The following is a 24848-nucleotide window of genomic DNA, read 5'->3' as shown; positions in this document are numbered from 1 at the left end:
AAGGGAAGGTTGTGAATGTGGTGTTACAGAAGATTGGAGAAGATTATGTGTGGATCCTGTATCCTCACTGGAAATATTCTTAGGATGCAATTATTTATTAGTATATTTAGCGGCTCATAAGGTGTTGAAGTAATAAGGAAAGTTATCTGATTGTCAACAACGGATCGTATGACGGTTATGTTTGTGCAGAGCGTTTTCATTTCAGCTGCTAACACGGCGTTGCTAAGACATACAGTCTCGCGATGGACGACTGTGCATCCTTAATCTTTCGTTACTCGTTGGATGCAAAGATGCAGTGTGAAATAAGTTACAGTATCTGTGCAGTATAGTGAATGTTAACGTAATGTTCGCATCTCCTGTGTGCCTCAAATCAATAATCACTAAAACGCAAGGAGTTAAGCGTTCGGATTTGATATCTCCTTCCACTATGTGATTATGAAATTGTCTGTCAAAACTATTAACAGGTAAGTGGAGTCCTTAGGCGTAACGAAGAAGATCGAATAATAAAAGAGATAGACAGAATAACTAATGAATGGATGCTGAGTCTAATCGGTGAAGATAGAGCTTTATGGCACACATTGACTATAAAAGGGGGTGGACTGAATGGATATATTCTGAGGTATCAAGGAATAGTTAATTTACTTTTGGAAGGAATACAGTGGACAGACTCACGTAAGTGTCGGTTGATGTAGCTATGAAGAAACGAAGACACTTGCATACGAGAGCACCAACAAACCAATCTCTGATTTGAAGACTCGGACAACAGATTATATCAATGAGGAAGAAAAAAAGTGATTTTCATATGGCTGTTTTTTCGTCGTATACCTATAACCTCCAAATTGAAACTTCCTGGCAGATTAAAACTGTGTGCCGGACCGAGACTCGAACTCGGGACCTTTGCCTTTCTCGGGCAAGTGCTCTACCAGCTGAGCTACCCAAGCATGACTCACGCCCCGTCCTCACAGCTTTACTTCTGCCAGTACCTCGTCTCCTACCTTCCAAACTTCGCAGGAGAGCTTCTGTAAAGTTTGGAAGGTAGGAGGCGAGGTACTGGCGGAAGTAAAGCTGTGAGGACGAGGCGTGAGTCGTGTTTGGGTAGCTCAGTTGGTAGAGCACTTGCCCGCGAAAGGCAAAGGTCCCGAGTCCGAGTCTCGGTCCGGCACACAGTTTTAATCTGCCGCGAAGTTTCATATCAGCGCACACTCCGCTGCAGAGTGAAAATCTCATTCTGGAACCTCCAAATTATTTAGCCTCTGTTGAGAATGTTATTAACTGCAAATGACATAGTAAGTAAAATATGAACAATTGGAATACTGATATTGTGCAGGCAGTGAAAGTAACTTTTACTTTTGTTGAGACAAAAAGTTGTGTGTCCCTCACGATAACGGACGTTTTGCCTTCTTATTAACAACACAGTGTCTATAGATTGGGTAAGAGCATAGTTCAGAACGAAACTGGTATGGCAACAGTAAAAGTTGAGAGCAGAGAGGTGGCACTCGACTGAAAGTGTGTGGCCGCAGCGAGTGGGGTGAAACGTGCTGCCGGCAGCCGGTGTGGTCCCAGGTGACGTCACGTCAGCCCCTGCCGAAGTCCAGCAGGTCCTGAACGGCGCGCCTCCGTCCCAGGGTCTCCAGGGCGAGCCCCGGCGGGGGCAGGCGGTGTCCGAAGGGCAGGATGTCCAGCGACTGGACGTGGGCGCGCACTGCCACGCCCGGCGGGAACCCGGAGAAGGCGCCCTCCCTGTCACCACCGCCCCTGGAGCTGGAGCTGGAGGCGGGCAGCGACCGCGCCGCCGAAGACGAGGCCGGCGACGAGGCGGTGCGCGCTGTCGTGCAGCAGTCTTTGTACGGGATGCGGCTGCCGCCGCCTGCGCCGGGCGTCGATCCGCCGCCCCCGAAACCTGCTCACCAGAGGCGTCGAGCCCGCAATTTGATTCGGAACTGGAACGGTGCTCTACCGAGTACCAAATCTCTACTTTTTTATGAGGAGCATTCAATAAGCAATGCAACAATATTTTGTCCTGAAAGCACGTTGGTTTTATTCGCACTTCCGATACACCATACACCATATTATTCCCTGCTGTACTGACTACAAAACCATATTTTTCAACGTAATCTATTGTAAGATGGCAAGAACTATGCCCCTTACATGAAGTCATTAAAGATCACCTAACTCACGTTGAGCGAACAGTAGGGCTGAACAAAAATGACTGACAAGGCACAATGCATCTTTTAGTGGGTATAGTATGGACGTATTGGAATAACTAATGTCGGGTGATGGTTTTAAAGTAATTCACACGACATGTAAACTTTGCGGAAACATGTAGATTTACTGGAGGCTAGTTTATCCCATGGAAGTATTCAGAGTTGACCGTGGCCAGCTGGGGAGCGGTGAAGGGAAGCGACAATAGGCAGCTTAGGGCGGCTCAAGCTCTGAGAAAATGGTAATGGGGCGCGGCCTCCAGCTGCCTTAAGATGAGTGACATTGAGTGGGTGGCTGACCCCATGCTGGCGTACCGGGAAACAGACAGAGAACTTCTGTGCCTGTTGATAAATGTACGTCATCCCGTTTTCAGTGAAACATGCGAGAAAGACGCGCAAAGCTACGGTGGAGCAGTCAACTGAGGCCAAAATTTGCGTGTTCGTGACTATAGCAACTTCACGCTAAATTCACAGTCCACAGAGTCTGAAGTAAATCAGGTTGTAATGTCTCTTGCAGCGGTCTCTCTGCGATATTTTCAGAAATTTTATAAATTATATAACTCAGTACATATCTCGAAATATCTCTTCTTATCTTACCGATTATCAATGCAAAGTAGTTTCAAGCCCAATTATTCCTTGGAGCGTCCATTTACGCCATGGAATAGCTGCTCTGCTATCTATGTTTTCTCTTAGAAAAAGAATGAGGGACTTCTTGCGGATTAGTCGTGAAAGGAGGATGTATTTGTATGTATTGTTGGGCTAGTCGCCATCTTGATGAGATTCTGTATGAGAGGGAATTTAATACATGAACTAAAGTGTCTGCTTACTACGCTGTGTAGCACGGGATCAGTGGGGAACGTCTGATTTACACTGGACGAACCTGCCGTTTTGTATGCTCAAGATATCCAGTTACTTCAAATACATAGGCTAACACGGTCTTACCAGCAGATCTCCGGTCTTCCCCATGTGATCACCGAAAGTTAATAATTTTTACAAATGTTTCCAGGAGATCGACTGACAATTTTCGCTACACCGAGACTTCTAAATTGCGTCACTGCCTTATGGAATTTAAGTTAAGCTCAATTTAATCAGGATAGAACAGTATTGAACTGTGTGAATGTGATAAGCCTGCTTTGTCAATGAAAATTCCCTTAATATACGCATGTTTTTACTATCCTGATCAGTGAAGCTAAATCAGGCCGGTGTGAGAGAGGTTTTTAAATTTTAGATTCCACACAAAAAATATTAAAAGGTGAAGAGAGACAGAATGAAATACGCCGGCCTCCGATGGGAACGTAGGAGCGAGTAATTTGAAGTACTCTCCTGGGAGTCAGAATTCCGGAATAATTCGTGTTTTGTGCAGACGCTAACCTTGATGGGTGGCTTGGGAAGAGCCAAATAGCAGAAGTTGAGAGGAATGGAAATTTTGTGGGAATTTGTTCACTTCCCAGAGCAGGCATTGGTCGGCGCTGGGAAGCGACACATAATTAACGCGACTTGCGCTGAAATTGGCGTAAGTGATTTTGCTGGAGGGGAAACCGAGGCGAGGAGCGGACTGGGAGAAGTCTCCGTAGTGGTCTTCCGTTCCCAGCTTGCCTAGAGTGCGGTCGTGGCGTTCTTTACTCAGCTTGCCTGAGGAAGAGTGAGCATCTCTACAGTTTAGGACTTAGCAAACGAGCTTGGAGAAAGAAAGTTTTCGTTGAGCTATATACTGAGCAAGACAGCTAGGAGTGAATAGAGGAGCGCAGCCTTGCAGCACCATATTCCGGGGTCGATTGCACGTATCGGCATGCGGTTTTCGGTAAATCATAGCGGACTATGGGGATGAGGCCGGCCGACGTCTGCACAACGACGCCGCCCCGCTACGCTGAATTCGGTAATATTGCACCCGCTCCTGCTTGAATTAGGCCACTGATTAATTTGTTGGATCAAGTCGGCAAAGTTTTCACGAGGGTTTCATGGGCCGTGTATTGAGGAATTCTTCTTGCACTTCACATTATGCCTGGGTCAGTCGATAGGAATTAATTTTGATTTATCGCGCTTTACTCCAGGTAAACGCATTTTATTACCACTGCCTGATAGGAGAGTCATGGTATGTGATGATTGAAGGTCGAGAATTAAAATAAATGTGTGCTAATCGACTGCATCTGTTTTCAATCAAGTAGTTGAAATCCCAAGTCACTTTCTTAATTAATTTTATGTTCAACATTTGCATCTGGCGTTCAATAGCTGAATATAACTTCAATGTGCACCCGTTTTTAATTAAAAGGTATCAATTCTGAACCAATTAATGTCAACACTGCCACTGCAGTTCAATCAGGAGTCACCTGGCCTTATTACTTTCTTTGCGCTCTCCGATATTGCGGCAGCTTTGCACTCTCTGTTGATCTGTTAGTCAATTAGCTGGGGAGAACACACGCCAAAACCAGATAAGTCACAGGTGGGGTGTTACACTACATTCAATGTGACGGCCGTACGACACTTTACTGGCAGGTACTGTATGCCCGCACGGTACCACTCTACTGTTTCACGCGGGGGCAATACCTTGCTGCATCAGTAACCTCCCTCGTAATGCTCAAGTAGTTCTGCATAGATGGTCCTTCGTTGCTCTTTACGATCTTCTGTTAGGCGGAGAGAAACCCAGTGGACGCACACCTTCGAGTACCCCAACTGCTGGGCGAGAGTGTCGGCACCACCAACAGAGCTGTGAGGTGCTTGACTATGATCCGTCTGTCACCTCGATTGAGAGTGTCCGCACGTTCCAACACTGCAGCAGTTACAGCTGTGCGCTGTTGCCAGCACGCAGGAGATGGGACAGGTTTGCGCGACCTTGTTGTGATGATGACAAACGCCTGAGTGACGACTCATTGTGTTTGTATTCACTGCCAGCTCTCCGTAGACATTCTACAACCGCCTATGAATATCTGCGATGCTCTGGTTTTCCGTCAAAACAAACTCAATAACGTCCCTCTGCTTGGAACGCAGCTACGTCACGGACGCAGTTTTCAAGGCTATGTATAGCGCCTCCACCTATCGGAACTTCATGAAACTATAGGGCCTGAAGTGGAAATATTTCATGATGTCCCACAATAAATTTAGCACATTTTCAAACGAAATTCAGTGAGGAAAAAAAAAGTGTTGCGTTACTTATTGAACGCCCCTTGTATTTTAACCTATGACACACGGTACACAATTTTGGAGCCGAAAAGGTGAAAGGGGGGGGGAGCAGAAGTGCTCTTGTGTACGAATCAAGAGACATCTGCAAGCTACGATGCGGTTCTACCGCTCCATAAACAGTCATTTTAATATATGGCGTACAGGGTGCCCAGGGGCGAGTCTCTGTATCTTATAGCCTCAGTACGCTGAATGGTTCTATGTTTAATGGCCCTTAGGCTTAGCTCCTGCATTGCGCTACACACGTCTCTCGCAGATTCACAATGTTTTGTCTTCGGAAGCTCACTAACATCTATAGTGAGTTTAAAATTAACGGAGTTAGCAGATTTTGGCTCGATTTCTACAGAAGGGACTTTCTAGCCCTAACCCATGCCATGCACCCAGACGTGTAATTCAGGGATGGGCACAAAGTGTATTTTATAAAGTGTATAAACGCTAACTGTTTACAGTGTACCTTAGTGTTGAAGAAGACGTCTGGACAAACTGTTTCGTATGGGACACTTGTGGTTAAAGAGCCGGGAAAGTACCTAAAATTGCCCCTACAGAAGCAACATAAACTACAGAGGATGAGCGCCGTGCAAGATTTAGTATACTGCACCCTCTAACTAGAGACATAAAACTACCTAGGGCACCGTAGAGTATCGTAAGTAAAGTTAGATTATGGTAGTTTTCCTAGTCGGTTTGGTCAGTTAAATGGCGTATCCGCATTACCTATGTGTTGAGTGTGTTGCATACCTGTTGAGAACTACCTCATAACGATCGCTTTCTTTATGCATGCTATCAATATCTTACTACACTCATGCTCATAAATTAAGGATAATTGCAGAATGTGGTGCCACACAACGTGGCACTACACAAAACTGGCGCTAATAGCATAGGCACATAGGGAACACACGCGACACAGATCTGTAAGTCCGCCGCTCGTGGTCTCGCGGTAGTGTTCTCGCTTTCCGAGCACGAGGTCCCGGGTTCGATTCCCGGCGGGGTCAGGGATTTTCACCTGCCTCGAGATGACTGGGTGTTTGTGTTGTCCTCATCATTTCATCATCATCCAGGAAAGTGGCGAAATTGGACTGAGCAAAGATTGGGTAATTGTACGGGCGCTGATAACCACGCAGTTGAGCGCCCCACAAACCAAACATCATCATCATCATCACAGATCTGTAAGTCCACGGTATTGGTGATAAATTGAGAAAACCGTCCCGAAACACATGTGCTACAAAACGCCACTTTTTCCTACGCGTGTACCCCGACATCAATATGGGATACGATCACCATGCACACGTACACAGGCCGCACAACGGGTTGGCATACTCTGCATCAGGTGGTCGAGCAGCTCCTGGGATATAGCCTCCCATTCTTGCACAAGTGCCCTAGGGGTCTGAAGACGTGCAGTGATACGTCGACCCAGAGCATCCCAGACGTGCGCAATGGGGCTAGGTCTGGAGAACAGGCAGGCCACTCCATTCGCCTGATATTTTCTGTTTCAAGGCACTCCTCCACGATGGCAGCTCGGTGCGGCCGTGCATTATCATCCATCAGGAGAAAGGTGGGACCCACTGCACCCCTCAAAAGGTGGACATACTGGTGCAAAATGACGTCCCTATACACCTGGCCTATTACAGTTCCTCTGTCAGAGACATGTAGGGGTGTATGTGCACCAATCATAATCCCACCCCACACCATCAAACCACGACCTCCATACAGGTCGCTTTCGAGGACATTAAGGGGTTGGTTTCTTGGTCCTGGTTCACGCCGGCGAGAATCACTGTTCAGACTATACCTGGACTCGTCCGTAAACACAACCTGGGACCACTGTTCCAATGACCATGTACTATGTTCTTGACACCAGGCTTTACGGGCTCTCCTGTGACCAGGGGTCAGTGGAATGCACCTTGCAGGTCTCTGGGTGAATAAACCATGTATGTTCATTCGTCTGTAGACATGTGTCTGGAGAGAACTGCCCCACTGGCTGCGATAAGGTCCCGAGCAAGGCTACCTGCAGTATTCCGTGGCCGTCTGCGGGCACTGATGGTGAGATATCGGTCTTCTTATGCTGTTGTACACTTTGGATGTCCCGTACTGCAGCGCCTGGACACGTTTCCTGTCTGCTGGAATCGTTGCCATAATCTTGAGATCACACTTTGTGGTCATCAATATGTGTTCTTCGAGCCATTTTCAACACACAGTCACCATTGTACTAATTGTCTGAAAACGTCTGCACACTCACTCGCTGCACCGTACTCTGTCATGCACCAACACACCTCTGCGTATGTGTACTGCTGCCAGCGCCACCGTGAAACGAACGCAGGTAATATGCACCTCATGGTCAAACACTTAAGTGATTTAAAACCGCAAATCGCCCACGAGAGCGTTGTTTCACCATGTATCAGCATTATCCTTAATTTATGATCGTGAGTGTAGATTCCCATAAAAACCGGAAGCGATGAACCGTCTAGAACCTGAGTGAGGATAAACAAAGGTCTAGGTAACCTACAGATAATTTTTGTTTTACATAGTTTCCCTGCTGTCTCTTACTTAAGAATAAACTATTTATGGCAAAATTAGAATTGTCGTTGTTTAATTCAGGTTTTATTCGAAAATTATTTATTTGTAATATGAATAGAGGAATGTCGATCTAAAAAAAATACAGAGTTTTCAAAATGCGCTAGAAAAAGCAATTCTCTCAAAAGAAGTTACAATTATAAAAACACCACAAAACAAAAACATATAAAACATCACTTCAATACTTCGTCGACATTATATAAACATTTATAAACAATTCTTCACTTATCAGCAATAACAAGAAACTCTTTTCTTTGATCAGAAGGAAGAATGTTGTACTGAGTACAAAATAACAACAGTAATTATATAGATCTATGTTTGAGCATGTAAACTGCATTTGCATCAAAAGTAATTGCTTTGGTTGTATAAAAGCGCAGAAGTTACGCTATCAACTAATTTTATTACTTGTAAAATGCAACTTTTATTTTGTAATAATATAAAATATACATATTGTACTGACACCTAATTATGTGCAAAACAAAGAAACAAACAAAACACAAAAGACTCGTCAGCTCGCAGTTTCTCTCGCACTCTACTAATTCCGATCAATTTAAACTCATCAAAAGGTGTTTTGGAGGCTCTAAAGACAAGAAATAATTAAGCTGGTACTATAGTGGCAAGAGCCATAAACCATACACCCTTTACGGCATCGAGTTCATGAGAATCCCGAGGCTCAGAAAAGATATCACCAAATAACGAATTATTACGAAGTCCTCCCAGAGAGAACATTTTTCGGTCAGTTCCAAGCTACGCCAATAACACCTCTGGCTGCCTAGAGCCGTAGCTGCTACGCATATTATCAGTATATCGGTTTAAATGGGATATGTATGGACAGAGTACAGTGACTCACTTCTCACTCACCACGGCCATAAGGCGCAACTCAACAGGAAGTGAATCGATCACTGGTGAGCTCCAGTCAGAAAGGATTCCTCCCTATAAATATTCAGGAAACTTCAGTTGGTTCTGAATAATAACCCTGATGCCAGCTGTTGCATAAATTTATAAGTTTGCCTCATTTTTATACACTCTGAGAATAACGCACATAACTCATCCACCAGGTCCGCATCCGAATTATGACTGACGTTTGTAAATATATGTTAAGAAAATTACTGAACGAGTCGGCAATAGTATTACAGCCAATGAATTCTACACTCCTGGAAATGGAAAAAAGAACACATTGACACCGGTGTGTCAGACCCACCATACTTGCTCCGGACACTGCGAGAGGGCTGTACAAGCAATGATCACACGCACGGCACAGAGGACACACCAGGAACCGCGGTGTTGGCCGTCGAATGGCGCTAGCTGCGCAGCATTTGTGCACCGACGCCGTCAGCGTCAGCCAGTTTGCCGTGGCATACGGAGCTCCATCGCAGTCTTTAACACTGGTAGCATGCCGCGACAGCGTGGACGTGAACCGTATGTGCAGTTGACGGACTTTGAGCGAGGGCGTATAGTGGGCATGCGGGAGGCCGGGTGGACGTACCGCCGAATTGCTCAACACGTGGGGCGTGAGGTCTCCACAGTACATCGATGTTGTCGCCAGTGGTCGGCGGAAGGTGCACGTGCCCGTCGACCTGGGACCGGACCGCAGCGACGCACGGATGCACGCCAAGACCGTAGGATCCTACGCAGTGCCGTAGGGGACCGCACCGCCACTTCCCAGCAAATTAGGGACACTGTTGCTCCTGGGGTATCGGCGAGAACCATTCGCAACCGTCTCCATGAAGCTGGGCTACGGTCCCGCACACCGTTAGGCCGTCTTCCGCTCACGCCCCAACATCGTGCAGCCCGCCTCCAGTGGTGTCGTGACAGGCGTGAATGGAGGGACGAATGGAGACGTGTCGTCTTCAGCGATGAGAGTCGCTTCTGCCTTGGTGCCAATGATGGTCGTATGCGTGTTTGGCGCCGTGCAGGTGAGCGCCACAATCAGGACTGCATACGACCGAGGCACACAGGGCCAACACCCGGCATCATGGTGTGGGGAGCGATCTCCTACACTGGCCGTACACCACTGGTGATCGTCGAGGGGACACTGAATAGTGCACGGTACATCCAAACCGTCATCGAACCCATCGTTCTACCATTCCTAGACCGGCAAGGGAACTTGCTGTTCCAACAGGACAATGCACGTCCGCATGTATCCCGTGCCACCCAACGTGCTCTAGAAGGTGTAAGTCAACTACCCTGGCCAGCAAGATCTCCGGATCTGTCCCCCATCGAGCATGTTTGGGACTGGATGAAGCGTCGTCTCACGCGGTCTGCATGTCCAGTACGAACGCTGGTCCAACTGAGGCGCCAGGTGGAAATGGCATGGCAAGCCGTTCCACAGGACTACATCCAGCATCTCTACGATCGTCTCCATGGGAGAATAGCAGCCTGCATTGCTGCGAAAGGTGGATATACACTGTACTAGTGCCGACATTGTGCATGCTCTGTTGCCTGTGTCTATGTGCCTGTGGTTCTGTCAGTGTGATCATGTGATGTATCTGACCCCAGGAATGTGTCAATAAAGTTTCCCCTTCCTGGGACAATGAATTCACGGTGTTCTTATTTCAATTTCCAGGAGTGTATTTACCACTTACGTGAGAGAAACGATAGCTAGTAACAAGGAATTCGATTTGTGCGATTAAATTCCCAAGCTCGGCAGTACAATAAAATGACCTGCCCAGGTGGCATTACTGCATACTGCCAGGAGGAAATGAGTTTTTTGCTACAGAAGTTTTGGTATGTATTCGTACAAGTTGCACTCAACTGCTAGATACTCTAACTTCTCCTGTAACGTCTTTTAAGACTTTATTCATGAATATGAACAGTTATGATTAATCAGAATCATTTCTGTTACGCAGCTGGTGCACGTGGAAAGTCATTACTAGCGCAAAAAAATCTCAAAACGCAGTTCGCTGACTGATTATGAGATGTACTGACGCGTCCCATGTGTTTCAAAATCTTTAATGAGTAACAATAAGAATGTTACTGTGAGGCTACCAGATTACATCGCACTTCTTACTGTATAGAATCCCTAGTATGCGCCTAGGATATTCGATTACGGCATCCAGCAATGGTCGAGCAGTAGCGAATGCAAGAGGGTATTTGTAAAGTCTGGGAAGTTGAACAGAGATACTGGTGGAAGTTAAGCTGTGAGGGCGCACTGTGAGATGTGTCTGGGTAGCGAACTTCGTGAAAGCGTTGAGCGTGAAAAGCGATGTTATACGTTAATTTATAGTCCAACACACAGTTTAAAATCTATCACGAATATTCTCATTAATAAAGTGGAATTTTATTGTTTTTAAATCTGCATGTCCAATTGAAACGCATTAGTTACGTTGCTGCACAAAGTTAAGGTATTAGTAAGTTCCTTGAATTCGTAGTGGTTGTCGAACTGCGATTGTGATTTCATTTGGCGCTTTATGTGGGTATGATATGCAACCATTCGATTTATGAATTTGATACGATTTATTGCACCATTAACTAGTCTTCTAGCCAGTGCACCATCACATGTAGCCATTACGTGAACATCCCCAAGTGTTGTCTGGCGCTAGCATAGGGGAGATTGCTCCGCCCCGTGTTATACATGACATGTTAATTCCGATAGTTCATATATTACACACACACGCACAGTATTTAGCTGCAGTTGGTTTCAAAGTAAACAGACATTGGCTGAGAAGAACAGCAAGTTATCGGAATTAATTTAATACCAAGAGACAGTGCTATCACAGCGACGCTAGCGTCTAGTTGCACGTAGTCTGAGAATACCTGTAACGTTTCCGTAATACTTCCATCTGATGATAAGCCTGCAGGGACTCCAAAACTAGTTAATGATACTACACAGTATTTTATTGTCTATAAGATGATGCCGCGGGAAACCTACCTCTATATGGCAACATTAGATTCAACTGGCAGCGGCAGTGCATCGATGTCACGAACATGAGTTGCGGGGATTCACAAGCTTGCCAGTACTGTCTCCCTCCCACCCCGCCGTCACAAACGAAGAACACTGTCTAGCCCATGGTGCGTCATTGCAGTCGACAGTGCCAGTTAACTTGAACTGAAAGTGATTCGAGTTATTGGTAACAATATAATATTTTTGTTAGTAGCTAGTTTCGTAATGGAAAAAATGAAAAGGTATTCCTGTGACGTGGACTGTAAACTGAAAGTAATAACATATGCAGAAGAACATGGAAACGAAGCAACTGAGTGTCATTTCGGCCCTCCGCCAACAGAAAAAGTCAATCGCCATTGGCGGGATAGTAAAAAAGAACTGAAAAAAGTGAGGAAGATTAAATGTGCAAATAAAGGACTGAATGCAAAATGGCCAAAACTAGGATATAAGCTACTGTAATGGATTCATGTACACAGTCAAATGGCATTGGAACTAATACAAAAAATTATTTAAATACATGCTCGTAAACTAGCTCTGCAGTGGAAATTAACTGTCTTTAAATGTGGAGTTGGTCGGTGCTACAGGTTTATGTAGCGTCATGGACATAGCATGCGAATCAAAACCAAAATATCTCAGAAAATACAACGAGAGTATGAAGAGAAAATATTACCTTTCCACACATTTATTATTCAACGTCGGAAGAAGACCAACGCGAAACTAAGCCAAATTGCGAATATGGACGAAACTACTCTGAAATTTGATGGGATAAGTAATAGAACTGTTGCCTTGGTACGTGCTAAAACTGCAACTATGAAAACAAATGGGCCCAAAAGGATGCAATGTACTTTTGTTCTTTCTTGTTGTGCTGACAGTACTAAACTTTATCCAACGATCGTTTTCAATTGAAAACCAGTGCCAAAACCTTCTGAAATACCGCCAGTTGTTGTTGTTCACGTACATGAAAGGGGTTGGATGGTATGAAATTATGGATTAACAGAGTGTGGCAGAGAATGAATGGTGCTTTGAAGAAGAATAGTTCTCTTCTTGTGCTAGATCAGTTTAGTAGTCGCTTGGAAAATTCTGTGAAAGTGAAACGGAGTCATGGAAATACGGGATATTGATATTCAGAGAGGACCTCGCACTTGCAACCCCTTGATATCTCGACAAATAAACCATTTAAAGTTTGTGTGAGAGAGGACCTACAATCAAAAAAGTGTGTCAATGGATAAAACAGTCGTGGTCTAGAGTGAGAGAAGACGTTATTGTTAAATTTTTGAAAAATTGCGGCCTAAATAACGCTGTTAACGGAGTGACGACCATCTTATATATGAAGAGGACAACGATGACGATGAAACGGAAGAAGAAAAAGGAAGAAGGAAAAAAAGAAGAAGAAAGTTCAGATGATTTTTAGAGATTTTAAAGAGCATCTCGATTTTATAAACTACGAATTTTACTTTAGTCTGGTTTTACAATCTAATAATAAAAGTCGTAAAAATGTTATTTATTAAAAGTCACTTAAAAATTAAAGTGAGTCTTACAGTCCGTAGAGTCTTATAGCCCTTAAAATGTTGTAAATCATATCAAATTCAAGCAGGTAATGGTTGCATTTAACCTACATAAAACGCCAATTAATGAGTCCTATTGTGAATAAACGCAATAAATTTCACTGTGTTTGCAAAAGATGTAATGTTATAGAAAAAGAAGCAATTACAATATATTCTTTACACTCTGCAACTTGTTCCCCCAATTCCTTAATTTCTGCTGACGGCTTATGCTACACTCAAGGCAATTATTTAAGTTAGTCTGATTGGGAGTTGGCTACACCTGTAAATGACAGAGGTAATTAAGGTAGATTATATCATCAAGACCGATAACATCACAAATCCTCACTAGAACTAGTCTCATTATCTAAGTGGCTTAAAGGGTAGTACACTACATTAGTTTACTAGATGTAGTTTACCATACCTACTACAACATATGAAAGCAAAATAAGTAGAATGCCTGGTTAGATGTAGGAGAGGGCCTGACAGCCCTAGTCATGCCGGGTTAAGTAAATCAATAAATAAAATAAAATTAGTATGCTCAGTTCCTTCACTAGAGCTAAGGGACAGTAAATATGCCATGACGTGGTCCTGGACTTCCTGAAAGACATAGGTCTCGCAACGTCGTCTTGTAAACGAAATACGTGCCTGTGGCATACCTCTACAAAAGGCTTCGTAACAAATATAAAGTATTACTTGTACGTTCAAAGTAAGTGGAAGTAGTTTCCGTCTCGCTTCGAGACAGAACGACGTGCATGAAAGACATGGCAGCTGACCAGCGTTTGATGAAAAAAACTGTGAGCTGACCCTCAACAAAAATAAATGAAATGATCATAAATAGATGAAGAGACTAACATTGTTTGACTATACGATTAGTAGTCACTCGCGGGAATCAGCCTCGAGTTAATCTAGAAGTAAATGTCCGACGGCAGTGTAGGTATACAAGCAAAAGTATCTACGGGAGACATTCTAATATTTACATCCCGTACTTTGGTTAATGATCGTGAGAGAAAATTTAGACAAAATGCGGTAGAATAGCGTTGTTACCGATAATCTTTCTTCCCATGTGCCGTCTACGAATTAAACAGTAAGGGGAAAAATGATTGCACTAGAGTATGTGTGATAACCTTTTGCTACACTACGAAACATTTGTTTCAGAAGTATAAATATAAATAACGTCGTGATAAATTCAAAGTTCCTACACCAAAGAATCAGCTGTAACAGATTCTGACATCACAGGAAAGCACTCCGATGTACGAAATAATAAGTAGCCTCCCCCTTTTGTTGGAAACGGTGAATGAACTACAAACATTCTACGGTACAGATGGTATAGCCGTTATGTAGCTTCCAACACCGCCGTCTTGAACTCTGCAGAAGAGATACCGGTATACTGAGTGTAAGTCAGTGACAGAGAATTTATTGCCGAGCGTGGAGTGATCACTGATTTCCGAATGCAGTTGTAGTACTGTTGTACGTGAGATTTTCCTGAATACAAATATTGCAGCTATGAACTCGTGAACTAGTTTAGTAAATGAGGCGTGCGATACTATTAGTTCAGTCGTATGTGGAATCGGTACATATATGAAAATACGCACAGAAATATTAACGGAAACTATGATACTGAGGTTCATGGTTGCTTCTGGTCAGGAAGCTAAGTAGAAGAAAAATGTAATACTGTATACTGGTTCACAAATCAAATTAACTGCCGTAAATAACAAAAACATTTATTTTAAAGTACAAATGTCATGCACGTAACATGTAACAAATGTATTGCAGCCAAAGGAAAATATGGAAAAATAAAAGAAGCAAAATCCATACGGCAGGTAAACAGCCTTCTACTTAGTCACAGACAGGGCCCATGTTCATATAATAATAAAATTTTCAAGAAGACAAGAAAAGTGAAAAGCATTTTTGTTTATAGCCTTTTGGTCCCGTTGCTTAAGGAGTTTTTGTAATTACGATTCAAAAACGCTGCCAAGTCAGGTGGTTTTATTCTTTGCTGTAGACTTACTGCGGCAAATAGCCATCGTGAGGTTTTCTGTAAGTAAATGGTATATAATTTTGGTACAATACTTCTAAAATTATGGATAAATATTAATTAGAAATTATTATTATAAAATTTGTTTCACACATCAGATGGGTCTGACGTCATACACTATTGTGATTGTGTTGCTTTCTTTTTAATTGTAATCCATTAGTATTCTTAGAGAAATAATGGCTGGTATTATTATATATGGTTTGTTATCTTTCCTTTAGAACAATAATTATGTGACACCTTATCTAACACATATCTTTGATGGGAAGAAACCTCAGTATAAGCTGCCGAAAAAGTCATTAGATCTACTTTTTTCTACCACTCAAAAACAAAGCAACACACAGCAGATAATTTACAGTAAGCTATCCATATTCTATACGTAACATCCAAAGAACAACTAACCAAAATTTTGGAAGAGATGAAAATTTACTTACATACACACAACTATCCACTAAAAATACTTAATCAGCAAATTTACTGAAAACACAAAAAATATAAGGAAAACTTTGTTGAGATTATTGATCAAGGAAAGGATAGACACACAAAATATTGCGAAACAATCAGAGATTACAGAAGATCGCCAACGATAGCACTAACAAAGATTATCGAAATTAGATGATTATAAACAAAACTGATCGTAGCCATACAAATAGCTGGTAAATCTCTCAAACAATGTCGCATACTTATTACTCTAAAGAAAAGGAACAAAATCTGAAAATCATATCAGATAACAAGTCACTTTTAGTATAACAAACCGTTATTAGTCGAAGAATACCAGTTGAGAGTAATTAGAACAGGGAGACCGTGACAGAATCACAAAACGTGTGGATATAAAATCCATCTGTAATCCCTGGTTGATTCGTAACATTTTGTGAGTCTATCCTTTTCTTGATCGATAATTTCAGTAAAGTTTTCGATGTTTTTTGTGTTTTCAGTAGATTTGCTCTATAGTATTTTTAGAGGATAATTGTATGTAAATAAAGCTCCGTCTCTTCCAAAATGTTCATCAGTTGCCCTTTGGATGTTACATGTAGAACCTGGATAGCTTGTTCTAAATTATTTGCTGTGTGTTGCTCGATTTATAAGTGGTAGAAAATAGTAGATCTAATGTGTTTTTCGGTATCTAATACTGAAGTTTCTACTCATCTGACAGGTGTAGAATTTATCTGTCAGATAATGTCACATAATTATTGTTCTAAAAAAAGATAACAAATCATATCTAATATAACCAAGCATTATTTCTCCAAGAATACTAATGGAGTGCAATTAAATTGACAGCCACAGAATCACGATACTGTATGACGTCAAACCCATCCGATGTGTGTAACAAATTTTATAATAATGTTTTCCAGTTAAAGTTTAACTATGATGTTAAAGGAATTGTATAAAAATTATGTACCGTTTATTTACAGATAATAGTACGCTGGCTGTTTTGCAAAATAGGCCTATAGTTACGAATAAAACGATCTCATTTGGCAGCTGTTTTGGAATCGTAATTACGTAAGTACTGTATTTTTATGTTTTTCTCTGTTTCCTCACTTTTAAGGCACTGCTCACCAGGGTTTTGGAATCAATTGATATATTGTTCTGCACTTTCTTTATTGGGGTGGAATGAAAAAGAAACTGTATTCACAGTAACTGATTTATTACTCATCGTCTCAGCTACAAATTTTCAGTTCATGGGTGAATCTTCCAACTACAGAGAAACAGCGTAGCTCTGAATACACTTCAGTCACATGCTTTTCCCAGATGCGAAGTGTTCCATCAACAGTAAACAGCAGATTGCAACGAGGGGCTCGTGAAGTGAGAGTACTAAGTTGACGCTATGTCGCCTGCAGACAGAGAAGACTCTGACCTGCTCCGAAGAGGTCCTCGTCGCCGCCGAATCCGCCACCTCCGCCGCCTCCGCCTGGGGGCCTGGTCACTCCACCCCCGGCGCCGCCGAGCGCAGATCCCGCCCCCGCGCTGCCGCCGCCCGCACCGCCTCCTGTGCCGAAGTCGCCGAACAAGTCGTCGTTGCCACCGAACAGATCGGCGCCGCCACCGGGGGCCGTATCAGAACCCGCCCCCAATCCTGCGCCGGGGGCCGACGTGCTCGGCCTGCCTCCTGCGCCGAAAGGGCTTCCGCCTGCAGGCGGCGGTCGTGATCCTCCTGTTGGCATAAAATGTCCTCGTTGAAGCAAGATGGATCTAGTAGTGGGTATACATTCCACAGCGCCCGACAAAGAAGTTAAGCTCCCAAGGAGAAGGGAGAAGCTAAATGAAACTGATGAGGCCACCTGTATTATTTCAGTGTTCACGAATTCAAGTCAAATTTACAAAGACCTTGCCAATATGAGCCCACATATCAGTATGACGTTGCACCCTCCCCAACCGTGACCTGAATACATATCAGATGGGTGTCACGCCAAGACCCCAGGACTTCTCTTGGCCAGAAATGCCTATTTTGCCATAGCGAGTCTGCTTTTGATGTCCTCCTTGCTCCGTCCGTCATTGGTTATTTTACTGCCTAGGTAGCAGAATTCCTAAACTTCATTGACTTCGTGACCATCAATCCTGTTGTTAAGTTTCTCGCTGTTCTCATTTCTACTACTTCTCATTACCTTCGTATTTCTCCGATTTACTCTCAAACCATACTGTGTACTCATTAGACTGTTCATTCCGTTCAGCAACTCATTTAATTCTTCTTCACTTTCACTCAGGATAGCAATGTCATCAGCGAATCGTATCATTGATATCCTTTCACCTTGTATTTTAATTCCACTCCTGAACCTTTCTTTTATTTCCATCATTGCTTCCTCGATGTACAGATTGAAGAGTAGGGGCGAAAGGCTACAGCCTTGTCTTACACTCTTCTTAATAAGAGCACTTCGTTCTTGATCGTCCACTCTTATTATTCCCTCTTGGTTGTTGTACATATTGTATATGACCCATCTCTCCCTATAGCTTACCCCTACTTTTTTCAGAATCTCGAACAGCTTGCACCATTTTATATTGTCGAATGCTTTTTCCAGGTCGACAAACCCTATGAACGTGCCTCGATTTTTCTTTAGTCTTCCTTCTGTTCTCAATCGCAACGTCAGAATTGCTTCTCTGGTGACTTTACCTTTAATAAAGCCAAACTGATCATCATTTAATATATTACAATTTTATTTTCCATTATTCTGTATATTATTCTTATAAGCAAGTCGAATGCATGAGTCGTAAGCTGTTCGAGTGATAATTCTCGCACTTGTCGGCTCTTGCCGTCTTCGGAATTGTGTGGATGATGCTTTTCCGAAAGTCAGATGGTATACTGCCAGACTCATATATTCTACACACCAACGTGAATAGTCGTTTTGTTGCCACTTCCCCCAGTGATTTTAGAAATTCTGATGGAATGTTTCTATCCCTTCTGCCTTATTTGACCGTAAGTCCTCCAAAGCTCTTTTAAATTCCGATTCTAATACTGGATCCCCTATCTCTTCTAAATCGACTCCTGTTTCTTCTTCTATCACATCAGACAAATCTTCACCTTCATACAGGCTTTCAATGTATTCTTTCCGCCTATCTGCTCTCTCCTCTGCATTTAACAGTGGAATTCCCGTTGCAATCTTAATGTTACCACCGTTGCTTTTAATGTCACCAAAGGTTGTTTTGACTTTCCTGTATGCTGAGTCTGTCCTTCCGACAATCATATCTTTTTCGATGTCTTCACATTCTTCCTGCAGCCATTTCGTCTTAGCTTCCCTGCACTTCCTATTTATTTCATTCCTCAGCGACTTGTATTTCTGTATTCCTGATTTTCCCGGAACATGTTTGTACTTCCTCCTTTCATCAATCAACTGTAGTATTTCTTCTGTTACCCATGGTTTCTTCGCAGCTACCTTCTTTGTACCTATGTTTTCCTTCCGAACTTCTGTGATGGCCCTTTTTAGAGATGTCCATTCTTCTTCAACTGTACTGCCTACTGCGCTATTCCTTATTGCTGTATCTATAGCGTTAGAGAACTTCAAACGTATCTCGTCATTCCTTAGTACTTCCGTATCCCACTTCTTTGCGTATTGATTCTTCCTGACTAATTTCTTGAACTTCAGCCCACTCTTCATCACTACTACATTGTGATCTGAGTCTATATCTGCTCCTGGGTACGCTTTACAGTCCAGTATTTGATTTCGGAATCTCTGTCTGACCATGATGTAATCTAATTGAAATCTTCCCGTATCTCCCGGCCTTTTCCAAGTATACCTCCTCCTCTTGTGATTCTTGAACAGGGTATTCGGTATTACTAGCTGAAACTTGTTACAGAACTCAATTAGTCTTTCTCTTCTTTCATTTCTTGTCCCAAGCCCATATTCTCCTGTAACCTTTTCTTCTACTCCTTCCCCTACAACTGCATTCCAGTCGCCCATGACTATTAGATTTTCGTCCCCCTTTACATACTGCATTACCCTTTCAATATCCTCATACACTTTCTCTATCTGTTCATCTTCAGCTTGCGACGTCGGCATGTATACCTGAACTATCGTTGTAGGTGTTGGTCTGCTGTCGATTCTGGTTAGAACAACCCGGTCACTGAACTGTTCACAGTAACACACCCTCTGCCCTACCTTCCTATTCATAACGAATCCTACACCTGTTATACCATTTTCTGCTGTTGTTGATATTACCCGATACTCATCTGACCAGAAATCCTTGTCTTCCTTCTCTTCACTTCACTGACCCCTACAATATCTAGATTGAGCCTTTGCATTTCCCTTTTCAGATTTTCTAGTTTCCCTACCACGTTCAAGCTTCTGACATTCCACGCCCCGACTCGTAGAACGTTATACTTTCGTTGATTATTCAATCTTTTTCTCATGGTAACCTCCCCCTTGGCAGTCCCCTCCCGGAGATCCGAATGGGGGGCTATTCCGGAATCTTTTGCCAATGGAGAGATCATCATGAGACTTCTTCAAATGCAGGCCACATGTCCTGTGGATACACGTTACGTGTCTTTAATGCAGTGGTTTCCATTGCCTTCTGCATCCTCATGTCGTTGATCATTGCTGATTCTTCCGCCTTTAGGGGCAATTTTCCAACCCTAGGACAAGAGAGTGCCCTGAACCTCTATCCGCTCCTCCGCCCTCTTTGACAATGCCGTTGGCAGAATGAGGCTGACTTCTTATGCTGGAAGTCTTCGGCCGCCAATGCTGAATATTTATGAAAATTTAGGAAGTGGCGGGGATCGAACCCGGGACAGAAGACGTTTTGATTATGAATCAAAGACGCTACCCCTAGACCACGGGTATCATTGACATCAATCTACCTCTCCGAAATATTGGAAAAACATGACCTCTCCGCAGGTCACAAGCATATTCGGCGACGATGGTGATCCGCAGTAGTGCTGAACCTCGATTTATCGCTAAACACAATGCGACGCCATTTGTCGGCAGTCCGAGCTTCCCTGTCACAGTAGCACGCCACAATCAGCCGTTTTTGTTGTGGTGTTAGCGGCAGTCTACGTACGGTACGGTAGTTCCTTAATCCTGCTGCTGCAAGCCTTCGACGAGCATTAGTTTGCCTCAGAATTGCTGAACATAATGTGAGTGATATCTAGCTTTCCGCAAGGTAGTGTCACAGGCCTTCTACTGTTCCTGATCCCCCTTGGACTCTTTGCAGATGACACTGTCATTTACCGTCTAGTAAAATCATCAGACGACCAATTCCAATTACAAAATGATCTGAGAGAATTTCTGTATGGTGCGAAAAGTGGCAATTGGCACTAAACAAAGAAAATTGGGAGCCCATCCACATGGGTACTAAAAGATATCCGATAATTTTTGGGTATACGATAAATCGCACAAATCTAAGGGCAGTCAATTCGACTGAATACCTAGGAATTACAATTACGAGCAACTTAAATTGGAAAGACCACATAGATAATATTGTGGGGAAGGCGAAACAAAGACTGCGCTTTGTTGGCAGAACACTTGGAAGATACGACAAACGCACTAAAGAGAGAGGCTACTTTACACTTCCCCGTCCTCTGCTGGAATATTGCTGCATCGTTTGGGATTCTTACCGGGTAGGATTGATGGAGGACATCGAAAAAGTGCAAATAAGAACAGCTCCTTTCCTGTTATCGTGATATAGGGGTGAGGGTGTCACTGATATGATACGCGAGTTGGGGTGGCAGTCACTGAAACAATGGCGGTTTTCTTTGCGGTGAGATCTACTTACGAAATTTCAATTACCAACTTTCTCTTCCAAATGCGAAAATATGTCGTTGACACCCACCTACAAAGGGAGAAATGATCATCATAATAAAATAAGAGAAATCAGAGCTCGAACGGAAAGATTTAGGTGTTCCTTTTTCCCACGCGCCGTTCGAGAGTGGAATGGTAGAGAAGTAACATGAAAATGGTTCGATGAACCCTCTGCCAGGCACTTCAGTGCGAATTGCAGAGTAATCATGTAGACGTAGATACTCTTGCAGAGTCTTCCACTGGTGTTTATCTATCACTCCGTAACGCTTTTGCGAGTACTAAATCATCCTGTAACGAAGCGCGCTGCTCTCCACTGGATCTTCTCTTTCTCTTCTATCAACCCTATCTGATACGGATCCCACACCGGTGAGCAGTAGTCAAGCAGTGGGCGAAAAAGTATACTCTGACCTACTTCCTTAGAGTTCTTCCACTGAATCGAAGTCTGGGATCTGCTTTACCGACGATTAATTTTATATGGTCATTCCATTTCATATCACTCCTAATGCCCACTCCCAGATAATTTATGAAATTAACTGCTTCCAGTTGCTGACTTGCTATATTGTAGCTAAATGATAGAGAATTTTTCTTTCTGTGTATTCACAGCACATTACGCTTGTCTACATTGAGATTCAATTGCCATTCCCTGCACCATGCGTCAATTCGTTGCAGATCCTCCTGCATTTCAGTACAATTTTCCATTGTTACAACCTCTCGATATACTACAGCATAGTCCGCCCCGGTAGCTGAGTGGTCAGCGTGACAGACTGTCAATCCTAAGGGCCTGGGTTCGATTCCCGGCTGGGTCGGAAATTTTCTCCGCTCAGGGACTGGGTGTTGTGTTGTCCTAATCATCATCATTTCATCCCCATCGACGCGCAGGTCGCCGAAGTGGCGTCAAATTGAAAGACCTGCACCAGGCGAACGGTCTACCCGACGGGAGGCCCTAGCCACACGACATTTCCATTTCCATCCGCAAAAAGTCTCAGCGAACTTCCGATGTTACCTACAAGGTCATTTATATATATTGTGGATAGCAACGGTCCTATGACACTCCCCTGCGCCACACCTGAAATCACTATTACTTCGGAAGACTTCTCTCCATCGAGAATGACATGCTGCGTTCTGTTATCTAGGAACTCTTCAATCCAATCACACAATTGGTCTGATAGTCCTTATGCTCTTACTTTGTTCATTAAACAACTGTGGGGAACTGTACCAAATGCCTTGCGGAAGTCAAGAAACACAGCATCCACCTGGGAACCCGTGTCTATGGCCCTCTGAGTCTCGTGGACGAGTTCGAATATAATAAATTTTCTTGAGACCAAAAAGCTTTAGGCCACGAATCAGCGTGGTTTTAGAAAGCACGGCTCATGAGAAACTCAGCTTGTCCTTTTATCCTTTTCTTTCATGAAATAATGCGAAATATGGAAGAAAGCTTTTGCCAATGTTGATTGGAATACTCTCGTTCAAATTCTTAAGGTGGCAGGGGTAAAATACAGAGAGCGGAAGTCTATTTACAATTAGTACAGAAACCAGATGGCAGTTTTAAGAGTCGAGGGGCATGAAAGGTAAGCAGTGGTTGGGAAGGGAGTGAGACAGGGTTGTAGCCTATCCCCGGTGTTATTCAATCTGTATATTGAGCAAGCAATAAAGGAAACAAAAGAAAAGTTCGGAGTAGGTATTAAAATCCATGGAGAAGAAATAAATACTTTGAGGTTCGCCGATGACATTGTAATTCTGTCAGAGACAGCAAAGGACTTGGAAGAGCAGTTGAACGGAATGGACAGTGTCTTGAAAGGAGGGTATAAGATGAACAACAACAAAAGTAAAACAAGGATAATGGAATGTAGTCGAATTAAGTCGGGTGATGCTGAGGGAATTAGATTAGGAAATGGGACACTTAAAGTAGGTAAGGAGTTTTGCTATTTGGGGAGCAAAATAACTGATGATGGTCGAAGTAAAGAGGATATAAAATGTAGACTGGCAATGGCAAGGAAAGCGTTTCTTGAGAAGAGAAATTTGTTAACATCGACTATTGATTTAAGTGTCAGGAAGTCGTTTCTCAAAGTATTTGTATGGAGTGTAGCCATGTGTGGAAGTGAAACATGGACGATAAATAGTTTGGACAAGAAGAGAACAGAAGCTATCGAAATGTGGTGCTACAGAAGAATGCTGAAGATTATATGAGTTGATCACATAACTAATGAGGAGGTATTGAATAGAATTGGGGAGAAGAGGAGCTTGTGGCACAACTTGACTAGAAGAAGGGATCGGATGGTAGGACATGTTCTGAGACATCGAGGGATCGCCAATTTAGTATTGGAGGGCAGCGTGGAGGGTAAAAATCGTAGAGGGAGACCAAGAGATGAATACACTAAACAGATTCAGAAGGCTGTAGGTAGCAGTAGGTACTGGCAGATGAAGAAGCTTGCACAGGATAGAGTAGCATGGAGAGCTGCATCAAACCAGTCTCAGGACTGAAGACCACAACAACAACAACATGGATGAAGGGCAACAGTTAGATTACAGATTTCCAGATTTGCAAAGAGTATTTGACACGGTGTCACACTATAGACTGTTAACGGAAGTATGTGCATATGGAATAGGTTCCTAGATACGTGAGTGATTCGAGGACTTCTTACATAATAGGACCTAGCACGTTTTTTTCTCGACGGCAAGTCTTCATCAGAGACAAAGGTATCATCAACAATGCCTCCAGGGAAGTGTGACAGGACTGCCGCTGTTCTATACGTACATAAATCATCTGACGGAAAGCGTAATGGGTCTGCGGCTGTTTGCTGATGACGTTATGGTGTATGAAAAGCTGTCGTCGTTGAGTGACTGTACGAGGATACAAGATGACTTCTACAAAATTTCTAGTGGATGTGATGAATGTAGGTAGCTCTAAGTGTGTAAAAATGTAAGTTCGTGCAGATGAGTAGGTAAAACAAACCCATGATGTTTGAATACATAATTAGTACTGAGCTGCTTGACACGTCATTTAAACATCTGGCCGTAACGTTTGTAAGTAGGCTGTTCATGTTTTCTTATTGCAACGCTACGTAGCGCTCTGTATGAAAATCACTGGCTGTGCTGTGTGCAGCCTGTGGCTAGTTTGCATTGTTGTCTGCCATTGTAGTGTTGGGCAGCGGCAGCTGGATGTGAACAGCGCGTAGCGTTGCACAGTTAGAGGTGAGCCGCCAGCAGTGGTGGATGTGTGGA

General features: G+C 43.3%; 2 protein-coding genes across 2 annotated transcripts in view; both read right to left on the bottom strand.

The window, feature by feature from the left end:
* Positions 1-1574: 1574 nt before the first annotated feature.
* On the bottom strand, positions 1575-15391 carry LOC126100768 (uncharacterized). Its single transcript, XM_049911388.1, has 2 exons — positions 15376-15391; positions 1575-1900 (listed from the first exon to the last, which is right to left on the bottom strand). Exons 1-2 carry the CDS (start codon positions 15389-15391, stop codon positions 1575-1577), a joined length of 342 nt encoding a protein of 113 aa, XP_049767345.1.
* Positions 15392-17054: 1663 nt separating this feature from the next.
* Positions 17055-24848, bottom strand: part of LOC126100991 (spidroin-1) — a 117667-nt gene continuing 109873 nt past the window's right edge. The window contains exon 8 of the mRNA XM_049911658.1: positions 17055-17551. Within this exon, the coding sequence (XP_049767615.1) occupies positions 17223-17551 (329 nt within the window). The 3' untranslated portion in view covers positions 17055-17222. The remainder of the gene's footprint in view (positions 17552-24848) is intronic.

Source organism: Schistocerca cancellata, chromosome 9 (assembly GCF_023864275.1).
Source record: "Schistocerca cancellata isolate TAMUIC-IGC-003103 chromosome 9, iqSchCanc2.1, whole genome shotgun sequence".
NCBI lineage: Eukaryota > Metazoa > Arthropoda > Insecta > Orthoptera > Acrididae > Schistocerca > Schistocerca cancellata.
The sequence above is the reverse complement of the archived record's forward strand: the minus strand, read 5'-3'. Positions and strand labels throughout refer to the sequence as shown.